The sequence below is a fragment of the Stegostoma tigrinum genome, chromosome 15 (assembly GCF_030684315.1).
Source record: "Stegostoma tigrinum isolate sSteTig4 chromosome 15, sSteTig4.hap1, whole genome shotgun sequence".
NCBI lineage: Eukaryota > Metazoa > Chordata > Chondrichthyes > Orectolobiformes > Stegostomatidae > Stegostoma > Stegostoma tigrinum.
In genome coordinates this window covers 50,288,618-50,309,773 of record NC_081368.1, presented here as the reverse complement: position 1 = coordinate 50,309,773, position 21,156 = coordinate 50,288,618, and the positions used below count along the sequence as shown (strand labels likewise).

General features: G+C 39.9%; 2 protein-coding genes across 3 annotated transcripts in view; one reads left to right on the top strand and one right to left on the bottom strand.

Annotated features, from left to right (window-relative positions):
- Positions 1-4,410: 4,410 nt before the first annotated feature.
- pin4 (protein (peptidylprolyl cis/trans isomerase) NIMA-interacting, 4 (parvulin)) lies at positions 4,411-18,345 on the bottom strand. Its single transcript, XM_048544364.2, has 4 exons — positions 18,110-18,345; positions 12,720-12,787; positions 5,939-6,058; positions 4,411-4,882 (listed from the first exon to the last, which is right to left on the bottom strand). The coding sequence occupies exons 1-4, from the start codon at positions 18,141-18,143 to the stop codon at positions 4,724-4,726; spliced, it is 381 nt and encodes a 126-aa protein (XP_048400321.1). The 5' UTR covers positions 18,144-18,345; the 3' UTR covers positions 4,411-4,723.
- pla2g12a (phospholipase A2, group XIIA) overlaps positions 18,160-21,156 on the top strand; it is a 38,694-nt gene continuing 35,697 nt past the window's right edge. Inside the window, exon 1 of one of the 2 annotated variants that reach the window (XM_048544362.2) lies at positions 18,160-18,427. The gene's annotated coding sequence lies outside the window, so the exon portion shown is untranslated. Of the gene's footprint in view, positions 18,428-18,447; positions 18,468-21,156 lie in introns of those variants that run through there. The other variant, XM_048544363.2, reaches the window with a different exon arrangement.

Here is a 21,156-nt window from a genome sequence, read left to right as displayed (position 1 = left end):
TATCTACTTCCGGTTGGCTGTTGGTTTGTTCGCCGAGCTTGGCAAATAAACCAACAGCCAACCAATTTACCCGAGCTAATAATATTTCGCAACATCTCTGATCTAGTTCTGCTCCTATTTTCTACGTTTCAATGTAACCACAAAGTACTTGTGCCAGCAAACTTTGGGTACAGCAGAGAGAAAGAAAATAAATCCATAACAGCAGAACTGAAAGTTACTCTCTTTCTTCCACTCAGTAAAACAAACTGGAGAAACTATTCAATTAGACCTCAGAAGATATCTACAAATTTCATTCTTGCTGATGGTAAAGTCATCAGACAAACAACAAGGGAGCAAGTTCAAACCTAACATCCCACAAACTTTTAAATTTGTAGCTTTTATGCAATGTCTGTATTGGACACTGTCCCCTTTTTAAACCTTATACCTGTGCTTGTGTGCGTTTGATGTCACATTTTGTGCTTTTATCTGGGTTACTAAGCTATAAAATTCCTCAACTTCATTCAAGAAAACCTTCTATTTGTTCTGTAATTTGAATGAAAACTGCATTTTAAGTGATGTGTGAAATCACTGCATGCTAAAGAAATTAAAAAACTTTGTTGTGGCTGGCCAAGGTGGGGTTAAAAAATGGTGTAACATAGGATAGGTTCACTATCCTCGAATTTTGACTTTCTGCAGTCTTGACACAAAACCTAGTTTGCCAAATCTCAGTCTTACATTTATAGATGAAAACATAGATGTTCTATTTAGCTTTAAGGCTAATACAGTTTAGCCATTGGAAATAACGAACCACTAAAAACACCAATGAATAAACTTATCTGCAACTTACTTGCATTACCCTATATACTCTGTGCTCACTAAAATATCATATTTTAAGCTTTGCTCTCCTCTCTGGTGTTTGATCCCTGACTCCCAACAGCCTGTTTCTTTTCGTGGCTTCCATTCACTGTTTCAGTCCGCTAAACCAACTTCCTGAGACAAACGTGAGGCTGGATTTCACCAGCCGAAAGGCTGCTACTCAAAAATCTTGCTCTTTTTGAAATGTGGTTGAGGTTTTTTAAAATCTATTATCCTTACCTTATCCTAGTCTTTGTTTATGAAGACAATTACATTTTTGTCTGTTTCAAGCTACTTACTTAAAAATACCAGCTTACATAATGGCGAGAAATGTCTGCTCCCCAGGATGGCAATCTTGGAGGCAGGAAGAGCATTTAATTAGGGAGGGTAGTAAACCTTAATGTTGCTGCCTTCTCATCTTCACCAGAACTAAATTCCGGGAAAGACTGTTCATGGTCTACGTTCTCGTCCTTCTATCAACCGAGGTCTGTAAATGGCCAGTGAAGGACCACTGAACGGCTTCATCTCACCACCGCTTGGATTAAATCAGCTGCAGGTTGAACTGACACCATGTAGGGTTCACAACAGCTGCTACCCTAGGGCAGCTTACCGCACAGAAACTAGGAGCAAGGGTAGGTCATTTGACCCTTCAAACCTGCTCTACCATTCAATATGACCAATGCCGGATTTCCACTTTCTCTCCGTACCCCTTGATGCTTTTAAAATCCAAAGGTGTATCCGTCACTTTCTTGAATATACTCAGTGACCTGGCCTCCACAGCCTTCTGTGGTAGAGAATTCCACAAATTCCCTATTCTTGGAATGAAGAATTTTTTTCCTCATTTCAGCACTAAATGGCCTATCCTATACCCTGAAACTGCGACCCCTGGTCCTCAACCAGAAAAAACATCCTCCCTGCATTTAGTCTGCTAGCACCCTCTAGTTAGAATTTTATAAATTTCAATCAGATTCCCTGTCATTCTTCTCAACTCTATCAAATAAAGGCCCAGTTGAATCAACCTTTCCTCATAGGACAGTCCTGGCAGCTCTAGTGTTAGCCTTATGAACCTCCACGGCAGCTTCTCAATGGCAAGGGTGACATGTCTTAGATAGGGAGACCATAACTGCATGTAATACTCCAGGTGTAGTCTCACCAAAGCCCTGTAAGACTGCAGTAAGAAACCGCTACTTTGAATCCTCTTACAACAAAGGCCAATATACCCATTAGCCTTCCCAATTGCTTGCTGCACCTACCTGTCTACTTTCATTGATTGGTATATAAGGACACTCGGATCCCTTTGTTCATCCACATTTCAAATATATGATTATTTAAATAGTAGTCTCTGTTTTTCACACTAAAGTGTATAATTTCACATTTAACCATGTCCTGCAACCGCTGTATGCTTGCCCATTCACTCAACTTTTCTAAATAACCTTGAAGCCTCTTTTCATCCTCCTCACAACTTATAATCCTTCCTAGATTTGATTTATCAGCGAACTTGGAAATGTTGCATTTGGTTCCATCTTCGAGGTAACTTGTACAGATCATGAATAGCTGTAGCCCAAACACTGATTCTTGGTGTAGCCCACCAGTCACTGTCTGCCACTCAGTTAAAAGACCCATTTATTCCCACTCTGTTTCCCGTTTGTCAATAATTCTCAATTCACGCATATCATTTTTATGGGTAAAGTCGCTATAGTCCTACCAGACCATAGGGCTGCTCTCTCATTTGAAATAGATGACGGGTGGTATTTTAACCTGAGGGTCACTAAACCTCAGGCAAGGGGAAAAGTTGAGGAGATGCTGTAATTGAACTCACAGTGTAGGCAACACTCTGCATTGTAAGCCAGCTCTCCAGCCAAGTGTACTAACTGACCCCTTAAGTTTTATATATAAGAGAAGTATGGTATATATATCATCCATATTACCACCATCCGTATACTTTCATTTTGCCTAAGAAACTCTTATGTTGGAACTTGTCAAAAACCCTTCGAAAATCCAAATACATCATATTCACTGGTTCATCCTTATCTATTCCATTAGTCAAATTGTAGGAAGGTGAAGCAGTCAGCACCTGTTCAGGAAACTGCCCTTATATAGGAATGTGCCCATTAGGAACAAGGCACTGCCCTCTCTTTACAACCCCCAACCCCTGCTATCATTACGTAGCTGTCTTAGGTCCACCATAATGCTGGAGAATCAGGGGTGCACATTTAACAGAAGTCACTGCCTCCTCCCTCTGCCAGCCTCTGACTGGCCAGTATATCTCACTGATCAGGACCTCTGTCCTCGGTCTTGATTCTATGGGAAAACCTGCAGATGGCCTTACCACTGCTTGATTGATGTGTTCACCCTGAAAGAGAATGTATAGAAGTGGCTCTCCAGCTATCTAAAAGATGCAACACAATTTTCAATATTTATTGCCTCTAACTTACAGAAATCATTACAAGTGTCAAAGGTGAAAGAAAATACCTCCTTCTCCCTGTGCACCAAATTCTGACAGTTTGTTCATAATCCACTCAACTGTAACTGTAATCTGCAGTTACAATATAATGCAAGAAATATTTTTACCTTAAATTGTTTGAGTCACATTCATGTTACCATCATCATCATAGTTTATCATAGAATCCCTACAGTGTGGAAACAGGTTCTTCAGCCCAACAAGTCCACACGGACCCTCAGAGCATCCCACCCAGAACTGTCCGCATAACCCACCTAATCAACACATTCCTGAATGTTACAGGCAACTTAGCATGACCAATCCGCCTAGCCAGCACATCTTTGGACTTTGGGAGGAAACAGCAGTACCCAGAGGAAACCCACGCAGACATGGGGAGAAGGCACAAACTCCACACAGACAGTCACCTGAGAGTGGAATCAAACCTGGGTCCCTGGTGCTGTGAGGCAGCCGTGCTAACCGCTGAGCTACCGTGCTACCCTAGGTTACAGTAAATATCCTCAATCAGGCAATTGCTTACAGATGATTTACTGTTAACAACTAATCATATTTGCACAAAGGAAGAAATTAGGTGACATGGCATTGCTATGCAGACCTACCAAGAATCCTAGCAGCAAGCAGTGCTTCAGGCCATCATTACCACAAATTTCCTCACTGATTTTAACAAGAAAAACTGCAGCTCTACACAAACGAACTTCTCCTTCTAAATGTTAAAACTAAATTTTAATCTGACTACTCACCAACTTCTCAACTTTCCACTATGTTCACAGTGCACTCAGTTCATATTGCAATATGTGATTAAGGTCTGCGCTGTCGCTGAATGACAATTTTGATGCTATAATAATACACATTTGAAATTAAATTAAGATACTCAGCTGTCCATAATGATAGTTCAGGAGATGGTACAACTGTCTCATTTGAGATGGAACTCTTCAGAAATGACCCACTTGCAGCTTCCCTACTTTGACCTATTCTATATCATAGAGCAGGAAGTTATCCACTAAGAAATGCAAAGACAACCAAAATGTTTATGTAGCTTTTTGTCTCATAAAGTCAAGATGGGCAATATATTTGAAATTTTATTCATTAACCTTTAAATGAAGTTTACAATTTAAGAATTGTTCAACTTCATGCCGTTTATTTTGATATATTTCACCTATATACAGAATTTTAAAAAATACAATTTGCAATAGTTTTTCTTTGAATGATGAATAATGGTATGCCACTGTTACTTTTACAAGAGGGAAGTGATGTGAATAAAAGAGTAACTCTGAAATATTCATCTTTGTAGTCAGTGAAAATAATACTACCAAAGGGCTGCCAGCAGGCTGTTCATTCCTTGTTACAATTGGTCTGGGGCTTCAGAAAGAAGAAAAGTTTCAGTTTCTTAACAAAAACACATATATAGTGACAACTGAAAATAAATATATTTTACTTCTTTCCCTCAACCATGATGATGTGGTAACCAAATTTAGTTTTGATAGGGGGATCCGTGTAAATGGGTTTGTCTGTTGTACTGTTGGACAGAGCAAAAGCAGCTTCTTGGAAGGGTCCCACCATTGAACCTCTGGTCATCCATCCCAAATCGCCCTAAGAGGGAGAACAATAATTTTCAATTTGTTTGCAAACTGCAGAAAGAAAGCATTTCTCTACACTGTGTTATAAGTCTTGCACGCAGCAAAGACATGCGGTTTGCTACAACTTTTAAATGAACTGCATTTGTTGTTGCATTATAAAAACAATATTAAATCAAGGACTGGATTGTAATAATTTGGTTTAAAGGCATTCCACAACCTGGAGCTATATCTGGGTGGGAATATATCAACTTTTGCAACAGGTTTTTAACATAGCACTGATGGAATATGCATTTGTTCAATTAGTTTAAGGATCATCGTAACAGAATGAGACCACTGGGAATTGGGAAAACGTGGCAAATTTGTCCTGGCAAATTTATATGATAAACTTAACTGATAATATTTCAACTAATAAACTCATTCAAATGAAAACATTCTTCAGTTGTTCAAGTGAAAGAATACGATTTTGTTTGAACCTGGTCAAAATTTGGAAGAGAGAGTAAATGGAAACTCCTGATAAACCAACCCAAAAGCAGTTCATATTGAACACATACTTGCTCCTTCAACAGCAGTATGAACACTACCAAATTGCCTCAAGGTAATTAGGTAATGAATCCAGACGTCTCTATTTTAATAAACAAGTCAACAGTTGTTCAAAATCTATTTTTATCATGGAATCATACAGGTTTAATGAAATGCGACAGGAAGTAATGCCAAGCAGATAAAGATTACAGCCAATCACAGAGTAGAGAAATAATGACAGTACAAGAACTGCACAATGTATCACGACCGGGAATCAATGCAGTGAGGTGATTCCTTCAGCACATTTACAGTTTGTACTTAAATAAAAACAGGAAATGCGGGAGAAACTCAGCAGGCCTGGCAGCATCTGTGGCGACAGAAACCAAGTGTTGAGTTCAACGATTCTTCTTCAGAACGTCACTAAACTGCAAATGTTAAATCTTATCTCGCTTCACAGAATCCACCAGACCAGCTGAATTTCTAATTCTTTTGTTTATATTTCAGATTTCAAGCATCTATGGTATTTGCTTTTCCATGAGTTGCTACTTACTCCTTGCCTGGCTTTGTCTTCACTATATTGGCTAGCCACTTCATTAAATTTCATGCCAGATTTCAACTTCTCCATAGCTTCCATGATTTTACTGTGCTTTTCACAGAGAATATGCCTCACCTGAAACAAAATAATTCAGTGTAAATGGTGTCCAATAGATAAGACCCATCAGGCTTTTTTGAAAGATGCTTGAATTTCTAAACAAAAATAAATTGAAGCTAAAACTTCTTCAAACATACCACTTAACATTGTGGGCTGAAGGGCCTGTTCTGTGCTGTACTGTTCTATGTTCTAATGTGTACTAAGACTCATGGAACAAGAGGTTGAGGTATGAAATCCAATTTGTATCAAGTTAGTTGATCTCCCCCATGGTAATACTAAGAATTTCTTGGTGCTCCAAAGTCATGGAGGAAAAAATATCAGCCAAAGTTCTTACCTTTGATCACTACTCTATAACCTTTAGTACTAAGTAAGCACTACATAAGTACATGAATTGAGATGTTGGATGAGAACAGAACTTGCTAAATGCTGATGTCTCTAACACTGAACACCATGTCATGCCTGATGAACAGTCACTTGGATGCATCACAAAGATCTGATATATCAATGCAACAATCAATATTCTCAAGACAGCAGAGCACTGTTCAAGGATGACTTTCAATGGATGGCAGCAAGGGAGCTGCTCTGCTACTTACATAACCCTGAGCCAGAATCAGGTTGTCTACAAATGATTTAGCACCAGGTTCCCCAAGTACATGCTGTGGTTTACAGGAGAGAAGAGGTATAAAGGAAATACTAAACCCAGTGACTTAAGTGTGTTATACTTCTGTTCAAAATAGGTCAGGGAATCACAGATTTCAATAGGAGTTGGTGTAAAGAAAGATCTGCATGTATTTTGCATCCTTCATGATCATCAGATGTCATAAAATCCATTACCAGTCAAATGGAGTACTTTCTCATCGTGAAGTCTGTGTTACAATGAAGGAAAGGTTTGCAGCTAATATTAACATTCAAATGTGATAAAGATGACAAAAGTAAACTGTTTCTTACGAAGTATTTGAGGGACAAATTTTAGCTAAGACAGGAGGAATAAATCTTCTTCAAAACAGTATCATGGGATATAGACATCACTGGTTAATCAGCATAAACTGTCCATCCCTTTGAAGTACATATCTTCTTAGGTCATTTCAGAGGACAGTTGCGAGTCAACAATATTGCTGGGAGTCTGGAGTCACATGTAGGCCAGAAAAAATTAAGGATGATTTATTTTCCTTCCCTATATTTGTGAGCCAGATGAGTATTTGTGACAACCAACAATTGCTACATATTAATCATTAGATTGGCATTTCTTGATTTCAGATTTTTAAATTTTTTAACAAATTTAATATTCAGCAGCTGACGTGGTGAAATTCAAACCTATGTCACCAGAACATTCATCTGGGACTTTGGATTACTATTGATATTACCATTATGCTACTGCCTCCACCTTCAAAAGACAAAGGGTCTTTGTTGACTGTCTCATGTGAAAGAGGCCACCTTTGACTGTGCAGCACCCGGTCAGTACTACAATCTGTCAGCCTACATTGTTGCAAACAAATCCTAGACTGGGACTTGAGCTTCAAACTTTGACTCAACTGTGAACACTTTGCCAACTGAGCCATATTCATTATAACTACAAAGTTGGGTCAAACAAAATTTTTATTAGCAAGTTGCAGGACAGCATGTAGGAATCTTATCCATCTCATTTCCCCTTGTGACCACATCATACTGTACGTCGCGTGACCAATAATTCACATAACTGCTTGCTTCCTGTAAGCTTTGTCGAACATCTTCTCACAGTAATAGAATTATTCTAATTAAATGGTACCAGATAAATGAATGCGCATTTATAAATTCTTCAACTTGCTGCTCCCTGTTTGAACAGAAGCAATATCACAAGAAAACAGGTGACTGATCGGTACTTTTTCCACGTCTCTCTTGATTGGCCATGCAGTTAAAATCAGGAGACATTATTACAGCTGAAAATACAGTTAAGAAACTCATTTTTAGAATATTTTAATGTCCAAATTAATTGATGAAACTGCATCAAGCTGGCTGAACAGGTGATCTGTTGCAGCTGTAATCTATGGGATTTAGTGGATGCTGATACAATCCACAGTGATCATTCCTTCAACAAAAGCTGCTTACAGAACTTTGACTCTGAGTTGATGAGCTGAAGTCCGAGCTGTAGACATTGTGACACATCAGGGAGATGGACAGGGAGAGGTAACTGAATACTGTATTTCAGAAGGCAGTTACATGCCTTTGATTAATTAAATCAAATTTGATCTGTGGGCAGGGGCAAGTGAGTATGAATGTGAAGAAGGGTCTAGGCCCAAAACGTCAGCTTTCTTGCTCCTATGATGCTGCTTGGCCTGCTGTGTTCATCCAGCTCTACACCTTGTTATCATGAATCTGAGTGAGGCTGGTATGGAGATCCGGAATTTAGCTTTGAAGGAAACTCAGCAGGGCTTTGTCCAATAAGCAAGAAGTTCTTGTTTCTGGTATAGATGAGACAACAGAGTAAAATAACCACAGAAACAAGGTCCAGAGAGCCATTCAGGTTGGGGAGAGAAGAAAAATGTCGTAGCATTGGGAATTACTTTGTCTGGGGAATAGACAATGTTCCCTGCAGCAAAGACAGAGAATGCTCCAAAGACAATGTTGACCAACTGGTGCCAAGATTCATTTCTTTTGGGCTGGAGAGGAACATGGAATGGGAGAGGAAGGATCCAGTTACTGCAGTCCATATTAGTACCAACCGTAGGTAGGACTAAGACAAAGGTTCTACTGACGGATTATGAGCAGTTTGGGGATAAATGATTCAGCACAACTACAAAGCTAATAATCTCAGGATTACTACCTGAGTCACATGCAAACTGGTGTTGGGTAAATAAGATTAAAGAAGTAAATCTGTGGCCCAATGAATGGTTTGGGAGAAATGGTTTCTGATTCTTGGGGCACTGACATTAGCACTGGGGAACATGAGAGCTATTCAGTTGGGCTGGATTTCATTTGAATTATAAGAGTACACCAGAGATTGGAACCACAGCAAGTATTAAAAGTAAATAGTCAAAGCTTAGGGCTTCTTATATAAATGCACACAGCATTTTTCACAAGATACATGAGTTGATGAAACAAATAAAAATAATGAACCACACTTGATAGCTATTATTGAGACACAACTGCAGGGTGGTCAGGATGAGGAACTCAATACGCAAGGGCATTCTGCAGGAAAAGGCAAAAGGGAAACAAAAGTAGGGTATTATAGTTAATAAAGCAAGGTAATAATGTGAGTAGTGATACAGGTCCAGAAGATCATAATGTGAAATTAGTTTGTGGAAATAAGGAATGGCAAGAGAAAGAAGTCACGAATGGGAGTAGTCGACAGGTCTCAAAGAGTGGCTCACTGTAGGATAATGTATAAATCAGGAACCAATACAGGTGTGTGAGAAGGGCATTACAATTGTCACAGGATACTTATAGTCTGTGTACTGGTTGAACAAATCAGGCTGGCAACGGAATTTCTTGACTGTATCAGCAATTGTTTCTTAGAACAACATGTTACAGGCCTAACTGGGAACAGGCTATTTTAGATCTAGTAGTGTGCAATGAGACATCATTAATAACAGAGCTCATAGTTAAGGATATGTTTTGTGGTAGTACTCACAACACGACCGAATTTCAAATTCAGTTTAAGAGACAGCAACTCAGGCCTCATACCACTATCCTCAACTTAAAAACAGTAAGAAGAAAGAGTGGTCTAAAGTGGACTGGGAAAATAGTCTAAGGGGAAAGCCAGTGGATGAGCTGTGGCAGACATTTCAAATCGCTTAGGAAAAATTAATTCTGTTCATAAAGAAGGACTCAAAGAGAAGGATGAACAAATGCAATCAAGGAGAATATCCAACCAAAAACCAAGACTTACAAAGCAGCAAAAACAAATATTGGCTGAAGAACTGGGGCTTATTTTCCTAAGCAACTTACACTGGATGGCTAAAAACTAATAAAGAAGGAGAAAATTTATTATGGAAATGAATTGGCAATAAACACAAAACAAACAGCAAGAGCATCTACTTGTGTATAAAAAGACAAACAGTTAAAGTAAGTTTGGAACCCTTGGAGGATGCAACAGGGTGATTAATAACAGGGAACAGGGACATGGCAGAGGAATATTTTATATGCATCTTCATATACTGGATGACACTATAAACATTACAAAGACACCACATAAACAAGATGCTATTTGGAAGACAGATCTTGTAATAGTTTATCACGAGACAAATTAATTAGATTAAAGGCAGGTGAGTACCAGGTCCTAATGCCCTGCACTCAAGGGTTTAAAAGGAAAAGGCAAAGGTTTTAAAGGCATTGGTCAAAATATTTCTAAATTCTCTAGATTCCATAATGGTTTGAGGGGATTGGGAAATGGTTAATGTGAGAACTCCAATCAAGAAGGGAGGGAGACACAAAGAGTGAAACCAAAGGCTGATAGTATTATTTTCCCAAAGACAAATGTTAGACTGTTTGTTATTAAGAAAAAAATAGCAGGACAATTAGAAAAGCTTAACACAATCAAACAGAACCAACACAGTTTTGTGAAGGGGAAAACATGCAATCAAGTCGCTTGACTCATTGCTGGAACAATCAGAGTTAATACTGGGGAACTAGGTGTAGTATTTTTGGATTTCCAGAATGCATTCAATTAGTGTCACATTACAGGTTATTATTATTACAAGGGCGCAGTACGGGGGGTAATGTACTAGCATGTAACGGAGATTGGTTAACGCACAGAAGATAGTGTCAGAATTAATGATTTTTTCTTATCAGGTTGGGAAGACATAACTAGTGGAATGCAATAAAGATCAGTCCTAGAGCCTCAATTGTTTACTATGATATTATTGATTTGGAGGAGAGGCAGAGTGTAATGTTTCCAAATTTGCTGATGATATAAAAATAGGGAGGACATGTTGAGATATGGACTTGAGGGATTTACAAGGGGACATAGATATAAAAGCAAATACTGTGGATGCTCGAAATCTGAAACAAACCCAGATTTTGGAAAAACTCAGCACGTCTGGCAGCATCTGTGGAGAGAGAGCCAAGTTAATGTTTCAAGCCCGGGTACAACTCTTTCTGGTTGACTAAGTCGGCAAAACTTGCCAGATTGAGTTTAATGTATGAAAGTGTGAGATTATTGGAAATTTTGACCTTTGTGCCAGATGGGATTGGATCTTAAAAGGAGGGTACAACTATAAGGGGTATTTGTGAGTCCATACCTGGGCTACTGTGTATAGTTTTGGTTCCTGTGTTTAGAAAAAGATAAACTGGTGTTGGAAGCAGTTCAAACTTGATAAATTAAGCTGATTCCTGAGATAAAGAGGTTTATTTATCAGGAATGGCTGAACAGGTGAGGCTTTTATTTGCTAGCATTTAGTAGAATGATCTTATTAAAACATACAAGTTACCGAAGAAGAGGGCCTACATTTAAAAATGAGATACAATACAATTTATTTTCCCGATGATAGTGAATGTCTAGAATTTCTATACCCTAGAGAGTTGTGATGGCTGGATCACTAAAAATATTTAAAGAGAAGGTAGATTAATATGTGAAATATCGTGGATCTGAGGGGTGTCACAAAAGGAGTATTTCAAGCCTTGTACAAATCAATGATCTTGAGGTAAGTTTGAGGGGCAAAATGGCCTGCTACTGTCCCTATTTCCTATCTTGTACCAATCAATTGTAGAGTATTTTCACACTAATTTCCTGCCTAACTATATTAATATAATCTAATTCTGATTCTTTGAAGTATCTCTTGTGATAAAATTTAAGTATCTAACAATTTGGCGTAACGATTAAAAAGATGCAGGAAAGTGAGAATTCAGAGCTCTCAATGTGAAATAATTAGATACTTCTACTAAAAGCAAACTAATAATATATTATTACACCAATAACATTAAAAAATACTTTGCTTTCGCTCTGTCTTGGGCTAAGGGCATCGCTGGCATGGCTAACATTCGCTGCCATTCCTATTGCCCTTGAACTGTGTGACTTTCTAGACCATTTTCAGAGGGTAATTACAATTCATCCATTTTGTTGTGGGTCTGACATCACGTGTAGTCTAAATCAGGAATGGATGGCAGGCTTTCCTCATGAGTGACACCAAAGGGTATTAGTGAACCGAATCTGTCTTAACAATAATTGACGATAGCTGTCATGAGACCCTTGCTAACAGTAGGTTCACGTTCCAAATTTATTAATTTACTTTAACTTCCACCAGCTGCTGTGGTGGGATTTGAACACATACCCCTTTTGCATTATCATGGTTCTGTGGATTCCTCATCCAGTGACATCATAGCACGTTACCACCTTGCACAGCATAGGATTCACATCAAAAGATCTTAAAATAATATATATGACACTTTTTCTGGAAAATCTGTTTTGCAGTCAGATGAGGAATTACTCTGCCAAAAACGTTAACATTAATCATTGAAGTTGCTACTGATTGACAGAATAATGTTTGCTCTGCTTTCAGAGCTGTTTTCAACTCTTCCTCGTTTTAAAAATGCATTTTCAACAAACATCGTAAAGCATCAGGAAACTCAGGATTCATTTTAACTTCTAATTTAACATTTGCCTAGATTATATACTTATTCCTTATGTGATTTTTGAACTAATAATCTACAACATGAAGGTATAAGGGAGTGGCCAAAGAAGATAATTTACACTCTGATTGCTTACCTTCACTGCATTACCCCCTTTGGATCCTTTTTCTTTCTTATCAGTACTATCACCACTGGCTGCAGCACCTTAAATGTACAAAAATGGAATATGTTTCTTTATTTTTTTAAGTAAATGCACTGGTGATTCATAATCCACGATATTCAACTCATGGCTGCACGAAATAGAGCTTCAGCTATATTGTTTCTGGAATATTTGGCTACAGTATTAAAAACTAAAGATTTGATTCTCCAAAAAGAATAAACAATAACAAAGCCAAAATGCAGCAGTTGCTGAAAATCTGAAATAAAAACAAAGTACATGTCTGGCAGCATTTTTGGGGAAGGAAACAGAGTTAATGCTTCGAGTCCAGTGTGATTATTCCCTCGAACAGATTCAAAAAGAAGAGTTCTGAAAAGCTACAAAGAAGAGTCAGATTGTGCTTGAAGCACTAACTCTATTTCTCTCTCCACAGATGCTGCCAAATCTACTAGGTTTCTAAACCACCTTCTATTTTTACTAACATAGTAACTTGGTCACTGATCTCACAAATAAGGAAGTTATGCTTCAGTTATACAGGACACTTGTGAGGCTACATCTGGAGTTCAGTGTGTTGGCCTCCTTTTTTAAGGAAAGATGCAAATGAAATGGAAGCAATTCAGAGAAGATTCATTAGATTAATACTTCAAATGGATGGATTCTCTTATGAAGACGGTTTGGTCTGGCAAGTCTTGTATCTCCTGGAGTTTACAAGAGTAAGAGACAACTTGATTGAAACATCTGAGGTCCCAAGGGGTCTTGATAGAGGGGATACACAGATGTTTCCTCGTGTGGGAGAATCTAGAACTAGGGACAACTATTTCAAAAAAAAAGCTGTTGCCCATTTAAGATGAAGATGACATGTTTTTTTCTCTTAGAGGGTAATTAGTCTTTGGAACTCTCTTCCTCAAAACACAAGGGAAGCAGAGCCCTTGAATATTTTTCAGTGAAGATGGATAGATCTTAGAGTAAAGGGAAGACCTTTAAGATAAGGAGAAACTTCTTCAGCCGGAGAGCGGTGAATCTGTGGAAGTCACTGCCTCAGAAGGCTGTGGAGGCCAAGTCATTGAGTATATTCAAGACAGAGTTAGATAGGTTTTTGATTGTCAAGGGTTAAGGAGAGAAAGCAGGAGAAAGGGGTTGAAAAGCTTATCAGCCGTGATTGAATGGTGGAACAGACACGATGGGCTGAATGGCCTACTTTCTGCTCCAACGTCTTATGGTCTAGATAATTAATATGTGGGTAAAAGGTCATTGGGAGTAGATGGGATTGTGGTTTGAGATTGCAATCAGATCAGGCTTGATTTTATGCTGGTGGAGCACATTTGTGCAGCTATATGGCCTACTTCTTCTCATAATTTCTATGTTTGTATGTTGTAGGAAATATATGTACATCCAGTTCAAAGTGGTAAAGAGTACTGATGCCACAACTGGCATTACAGTATGATTTCAAGTGTGTGGGTTTACTCCAGCATTTAAAAGACAGAAGATCCAAAGTTTTTGAGAAAACTTGCAGCTCAGGCAATGGATGAGGTTGTAGATTTGCTTGCTGTGCCGGTGTGTTTGATTACAGGCATTTAAGCAAGACAGACTGTCAAAAAATGAAGCCAGAGGGATCCAACACTCCCCAAGGTACACAAGGTAGGGGTCCCCCCAGACCCACTGTCTCACTACCAGGCACATCAATATGTAGACTAGCCAAAGAACTACAACAGAAACTGAAACACTTAGTTGACAACACTACTGCTCCAATCACTCCTCCCAGAATTCCTCAACATCATCAAGGACACCAGAACAGAAGAGGACAAGATAATGGTATCCTTTGATGCAGCAGCACTATTTACATCCATAAACATCGACCTAGCCAAAAGGACAATTGCCACGCTACTGGACGAATCAGGAAGGCAGGCACCTCACGTCATCAACAAGGACAGCACCCTGAAACCCCTGGATCTGTGCCACGCAACCCACTTCACCTTCAACAGCCATACGTTTAAACAAATGAGTGCAACACCAATGGGATTCCCAATATCAGGACTGATAGCAGAAGCGGTAATGCAAAGGTCAGAACAGACAGCGCTCCCTACCATTCAAACAAAACTCTGAGTCCACAATGTAGATGACACGTTTATGATTATCAAACGCACAAGACTGGAAGAAACCCACTGACACATAAACAATATCCTCACCAGAATAAAATTTACAAAAGAAGAGAACAACTGACTACCCTTCCTAGGCATAATGGTGGAACGCAAGAACGACAGGGAACTCCAGACTAGCATACACAGAAAGACAATACATATGGGGCAGATACTTAATTCACCAGCAACCATCCCAACACACATAAACAGCGCTTCATCAGGACATGATTCAAATGGACTACAACACTCTGCAGCAATCCAGAATTGTGCAAAGCAGAACAGGAGCACATATAAGGAGTTTTTAAAAGGAATGGATACCCAAAGAAGCACAATCCACCATTACCTCCACAACAGACCACAACAAGGAATAACACAGCCAGACACACCAGTCACCCTACCGTACATAAAGGACATATCAGAGATGATTCACAGACCATAGGTATCAGATTAGCCCCCAAACCAACAACCACCCTGCAACAGCTACTGACAAATGTGTAGGACCCCATATCCACAACTGACAAAGCTAACGTAATATACAAAATATCATGCAAGGACTATCAAAATATCATGAGAAACATTATATAGGCCAAACTGGAAGAAAAGTGACAATAAGGATGCACGAACACCATCTAGCCACCAAGAGACACACCCAGTTCTCACTGATCTCAATACACGCGGACAAAGAAGGTCACAAACTTGACTGGGACAACACACTGATAATAGCACAAACCAAACAGACATTCCAGGGAATTCCTGGAGGCCTGGCATTCTCAGTGGATCTCCGTTAACAAATACATTGAACTGGACCTGATATACAACCCACTGAAGAACAAAACTGGCAGTAATACCAACCACCTCAGCAAACCAAGACATATCATTAACAAGCGGGACAGAACACCAATGTTTTACCAGAGGCACACTGACGAAGTTACCTCGCAGGGTGATGGAATATCTGCAATCAAACACACTGGCTTGGCAAGCAAGTCTGCAATCTCACACAAGATCCAATTATTGACTCGGGGATGTTGCTGGACTGGAGAAGATATCATTGATATAGAGGTACAATTCTGTAGATGATGACAGTCTAATGTTACATATTTTGAATGGTGACTCTTAATGTGTGACACCAAACAGGGAATGTGACCTGGTAACTTGTCTATGAGGAGTCACAAATCCCTAACTTTGACCCGTATCTCGCATGGCATTTTCTGGCAGCAGGCATTCAGAAGTGGATGAAATAAAACTAAAAATTGCAGACACTGGAGAAGTTCTGGTGATGAGTCACTGCACTCAAAGTTTTAACTCTGCTTTCGTCCAACAGATGCTGCCAGACCTGCTGAGTTTCACCAGCAATCTCTGTTTTTGACTCAGAGGGAGAAACCTTGCCCAGCATTTCCCAGTTTCTAATTGAAGGGCACCTGAGCAAATCTTATCACCCACCCTACTGCAAAATCAGGTCAAGGAAGAAAGGTTGGAAATTTTCTGATATATGTAACTAAACAGCATATCATAAGACCATAAAACCATAAAACATAGGAGCAGAAATTAGGCCATTTGGCCCATCGAGTCTGCTCCACCATTCAATCATGCGTGATAAGTTCCTCACCCCCATTCTCCTGCTTTCTCACCATAACCCTTGATCTCCTTGATAATCAGGAACCTCTTTATCTCAGTCTTAAAGGTACTCATTGACCTGTCCTCCACAACCTTCTGTGGCAGTGAATTCCATAGATTCACCACTCTCTGACGAAAGAAGTTTCTCCTTGTCTCCATTCTAAAAGGTCTTCCCTTTACTGTAAGGCAGTGCCCTGGGGTCCTGGACTTTCCTACCAATGGAAGCATCTTCCCAACATCCACTTTGTCCAGACCATTCAGTATTCTGAAAGTTTCAATTAGATCCCGCCTCATCCTTCCAAACTCCAACGAGTATAGTCCCAGAGTCCTCAAACGTTCCTCATATGTTAAGCTTTCCATTCCTGGGACCATTCTCATAAACCTCCTCTGAACCTGCTCCAGGACCAGTGTATCCTTCCTGAAATATGGGGCCCAAAACGGCACACAATACTCCAAACATGGCCTGACCAGAGCCTTATAAAGCCTCAGTAGTACATCCCTGCTTTTATATTCAAATCCTCTCAAAATAAATGCCAACATTACATTTGCCTTCCTGACTCAGCCTGCAAGTTTACCTTGAGAGAATCCTGGACTAGATCAGCCAAGTCTCTTTGCACTTCAGTCTTCTGAATTTACTCCCCATTTAAAAAAAGTCCATGTTCCGATTTTTCTTACCAAAGTGCACGACCTCACACTTTTCCACATTATTCTCCATCTGCCACTTCTTTGCCCATTCTCCATAACATGTCCTTTACCTTAAGCTCCCTTATCTAGTATGCATCATTGCACAACACTAAATTCAGTGTTGTCTGTTCCCTTGTGGACTCCGCCATGAGCTGCTCCAAATGTTGCATCCCTGTGAAATAATCTGCCAGATGATCATTTTACAATGAGAAGTACAAATGTATCGCACTAATGGCTGCACAATTTAGTCCCTAAAATAAGATTAAAAGCCAAAAGAAGTGCAGATGCTGTAAATCAGGAGCAAAAACTCAAGTCACTGGAAACACTCAGCAGATCTGGCAGCATCTGTGAAGAAAAATCAGTTAATGTTTCAGGTCCAGTGACCCTTCCTCAAAACCGCAGCCTAAAATAAGATTAATCCTTTAACTAACTATTTCCAGTGCGTGCACGTCTACATAACAGTAAATGTTATTTAGAAAGCAGAACACAATCTCCTCTGAGTTAGTATACTGGCTGCTGTAAATCAGCAATCTCTGGCAAACACAGCATTACGAATAAGGAGGAAAATTAGACCAAAACATTAAAGTCTGGCCTTGTATCAGAATTACATAAACGTCCCTTTGGGCTTAAGCTTTAGTCCAACATCAATTGTAAACACTGTAGAACCAATCTCTCCTTTTGTTACCCAATATTGTGCTCCTGGGATGCTGCTGGGCCTGCTGTGTTCATCCAGCCTGACATTTTATTATCTTGGATTCACCTCCCAGGCTTCATTTACGTGAGCAACACTCGCTGTCAGGAACGAGTGAAATAATCACGACTGATACTAACATCCATGTCTACCCTTTTGAATTTATATTTGCACAGCCACAACAACGTCTAGACTTCAATCCGAGCAATGATACGGTTAGACAATGTTTAAGCTCGACACACCTTTCCCACCCTTTGCCTTTCCCTTAGGAGGCATCTTGAGAGCGAAGGAGACAGACGCCCGGCGCCTGATAAAAGGTCCGCAGAATTGGAGCTGTCAAACAGCCCTTTCGGCCTATTAATGAATACCCAAACGAGACGGCAGCGTCCAGGTTTTCACGTCGTCAGATGTTGCGGTGAGAGAATTTTCTCGAAAAGTTCTATATCAGAAGAAGAAAAGACAACTCATGTCGTCATCAAGCAGCGCCGACGAAGTAAGGGGCCCACAGCGACAGAACAAATCTCGGCTGAGTGTGAACACTGAACAGTAAATAGTACAAGGTGAGTAATGGAGATAGTCTCCTCCTCTCCAGCTTACAGGGTGAGGGAAAGTGCTTTCGTTTTGGATAGAAATGTTAGTTTTTTTTTGCTAAATGTTGGGGGGGGGGGGTATATGCTGGTTGGATAATAATGCTGAGTCAGGCGCCTCTGCAGCAGTTTATGTCTGAACTTTTAACCAGGAAATGAAAATGAGCACAAAATGGTAATAAGGGTAGTAGGAACTGCAGGCGCTGGAGAATCCGAGATAACAAGGTGTAGAGCTGGATGAACACAGCAGGCCGAGCAGCATCAGAGGAGCAGGAAGGCTGACGTTTCGGGCCTAGACCCTTCTTCAGAACGGAGCGTCAGCCTTCCTGCTCCTCTGATGCCGCTTGGCCTGCTGTGTTCATCCAGCTCTACACCTTGTTATCTCAGAAAATAGTAATATACGTTTACATGGGACGTAAGCTCAGGGAGACATTGCTGTGGTTTTCACAATACCGAGTGAGCAATTGAGAGGCTCAGGCTACTGCTCTGGGAACACGAGTTTGAATCACAGCTGATGGAATCGAGAGTTGGTCTTAGGAATGGTGATTATGAAACAATAATCGATTGTTGTAAAAACTCGTCTGGTTCTCTACTGCCATCAGGGAAGGAAATCCACCATCTTCACCCAGCCCAACCTACAGATTCTAGATCCACGGCAATTGGCTGACCGTTCTCTGAAGTGATCTAGCCAGTCACTCCATTCAATTAGGGATGGATAACAAACCCTGAGCTTGCCAGTAACAGGTATCCTATGGAAGAATTTTTTTTAATTAAAGATGCCTTTTGTGTCAGGCCCCATAGTACTTTGGTAAGCAATTAATTACTTTTCAAAATCAATAACTTATTATTTATGTTACTACACCAAATCATTTGCACATAGAAATGTTGTATAAGTAGTAAATTAATGAGTGAACGATCACATAATCTGTTTAGGGTTTTGCTAGCTGTTGCGAGTGTGTTGGGCTGCACCTGATCAAGCAAATAGGGGCTTTCTCTGAATTGATAAGACACTTGTAATCTTGATCAGATGGGCCAGTGAGCTGAGGAATGGCAAATGAGTTCAATTTAGATAAATGTGAAGTGTTGCATTTTGGTAAGGTAAACCAGATAAGATTTGGACAGTTAATAGTACGATTCTTGGGAGTTTTGCTGAACAGAGCGACCCAGAGGTGCAGGTGCATAATTCCTTCAAGTTCGATTTGCAGGTAAACAGAGTGGTGAAGAAGGATTTTGGCGCACTTGCCTTCATTGTTCACAATGTTGAGTATGGACATTGGGACATCATGTTGCAGTTGTACAGGACTTTATTGAGGACACTGCATACGATTGTGATCGTCCTGCAATAGAAAGGATGCTTTGATTTTGATTTTATTGTCTATGTACTGAAGTACAAAAGTACAGGAGTACAGTGAAAAGTGGATAATGTTACCACGTAAGGTGCCATCTTAGGTATGAGTACCGAGCTACAAAATCTTAAGACTAAATTAGAAAGAGAGAACAAAGTTAAAAGTAAAACATTGCAATAATTATAGAATAGTGTAAAATGTATGAAATAAAGTTAAAGTTACACATTGCAGACCTCCTTAGTTTTAAGTAGAAAATAAAGAAATGAAGCTGAAAGTTTAAGCGTTATAGTCTCTCAAGTGCTTAGCCACAGTTTGAGGAACCACCTTGAGACCCGAAGCCCATGCCAGGCTGAGAGTCTGGCAGACCATGCTACCAGGCTGGGAGAGCGCCCTGCTGGCTCTGTGCTGAGTCCAAGGCTGGGAGTCCGTGGCCAGCAGGAGAGAAAAGAAGGGAAAAGAAAACACACAAGAGAAGAAACAAAAGCAAATGGATGAAGTGGAGGAGGACCCTCTGATGCATCTTATTCTGCTCTTATCTTGGAAGATAGATGTTTTTGAACTTGAGAGTGTGCAGAAAAGATCTACAAAGATATTGCCAGGACTGGAGAGTTTCATTTATAGGGAGAGCCAGAATAGGCTGGTGGCTTTTTCCCTGGAACGTCAAATGCTGAGGAATGACCTTTTATACAGGTTTATAAAATCATGAGGACCATGGATAGGATGATTATCGAAGGTCTTTTTCCTTGGGTGTTTGAGTCCAAAAGTGGAGGGGATAGGTTTAATGTGACAGGGAAATATTTAAAAAGGACATGAGGGGCAACGTTTTCATGCTGAGGGTGGTGAATGTCTGGAATGAGCTGCCAGATGAAGTGGTGGAGGAGGGTACTATTACAACATTTAAAAGGTATCTGGATGAACAGGAAAGTTAGAAGGATGTGGGCCAAATGCTGGCACATGGGACTAGGTCAGATTGGGATGTATGGTTGGCGCACATGATTTGGACCAAAGGATCTGTTTCCATGCTGTATGATACTATAAGTAAGGAGATGACGAAGATGAGATTAGACCCAATCGAGAAAAGTGGGAGGAATGAGATGATTGAAAGTCAAGAAAAAGGTTATAAATAAGTGATCATTTTTCAATGCAGCAACATAATCTTAGAACATTGTTTTTCCTGGATCTAGTTCTAAAGCTTGCACATGATTGCGCTGCATTAATTTAGGCTATGTTTGTGCTAAGGGTGGTCATTGGAATAAACACAATTGGAAGTATGATTGCAATGGTTCCCATAACTGAATAATTTGCTGAAACCTAAAATGAAGATCTAACAAAAAGCTGATGCAAAAATTGCTATGT

Excerpts from the sequence above, each read along its gene's own strand:
- pin4 (XM_048544364.2), bottom strand. The coding sequence starts at position 18,143 with ATGCCTCCTAAGGGAAAGGCAAAGGGTGGGAAAG. Across the intron at positions 12,788-18,109 it reads AAAGGCAAAGGGTGGGAAAG|GTGCTGCAGCCAGTGGTGAT; the intron begins GTGTGTCGAGCT and ends TGTACATTTAAG. Across the intron at positions 4,883-5,938 it reads AAGACAAAGCCAGGCAAGGA|GGCGATTTGGGATGGATGAC; the intron begins GTAAGTAGCAAC and ends TCTCCCTCTTAG.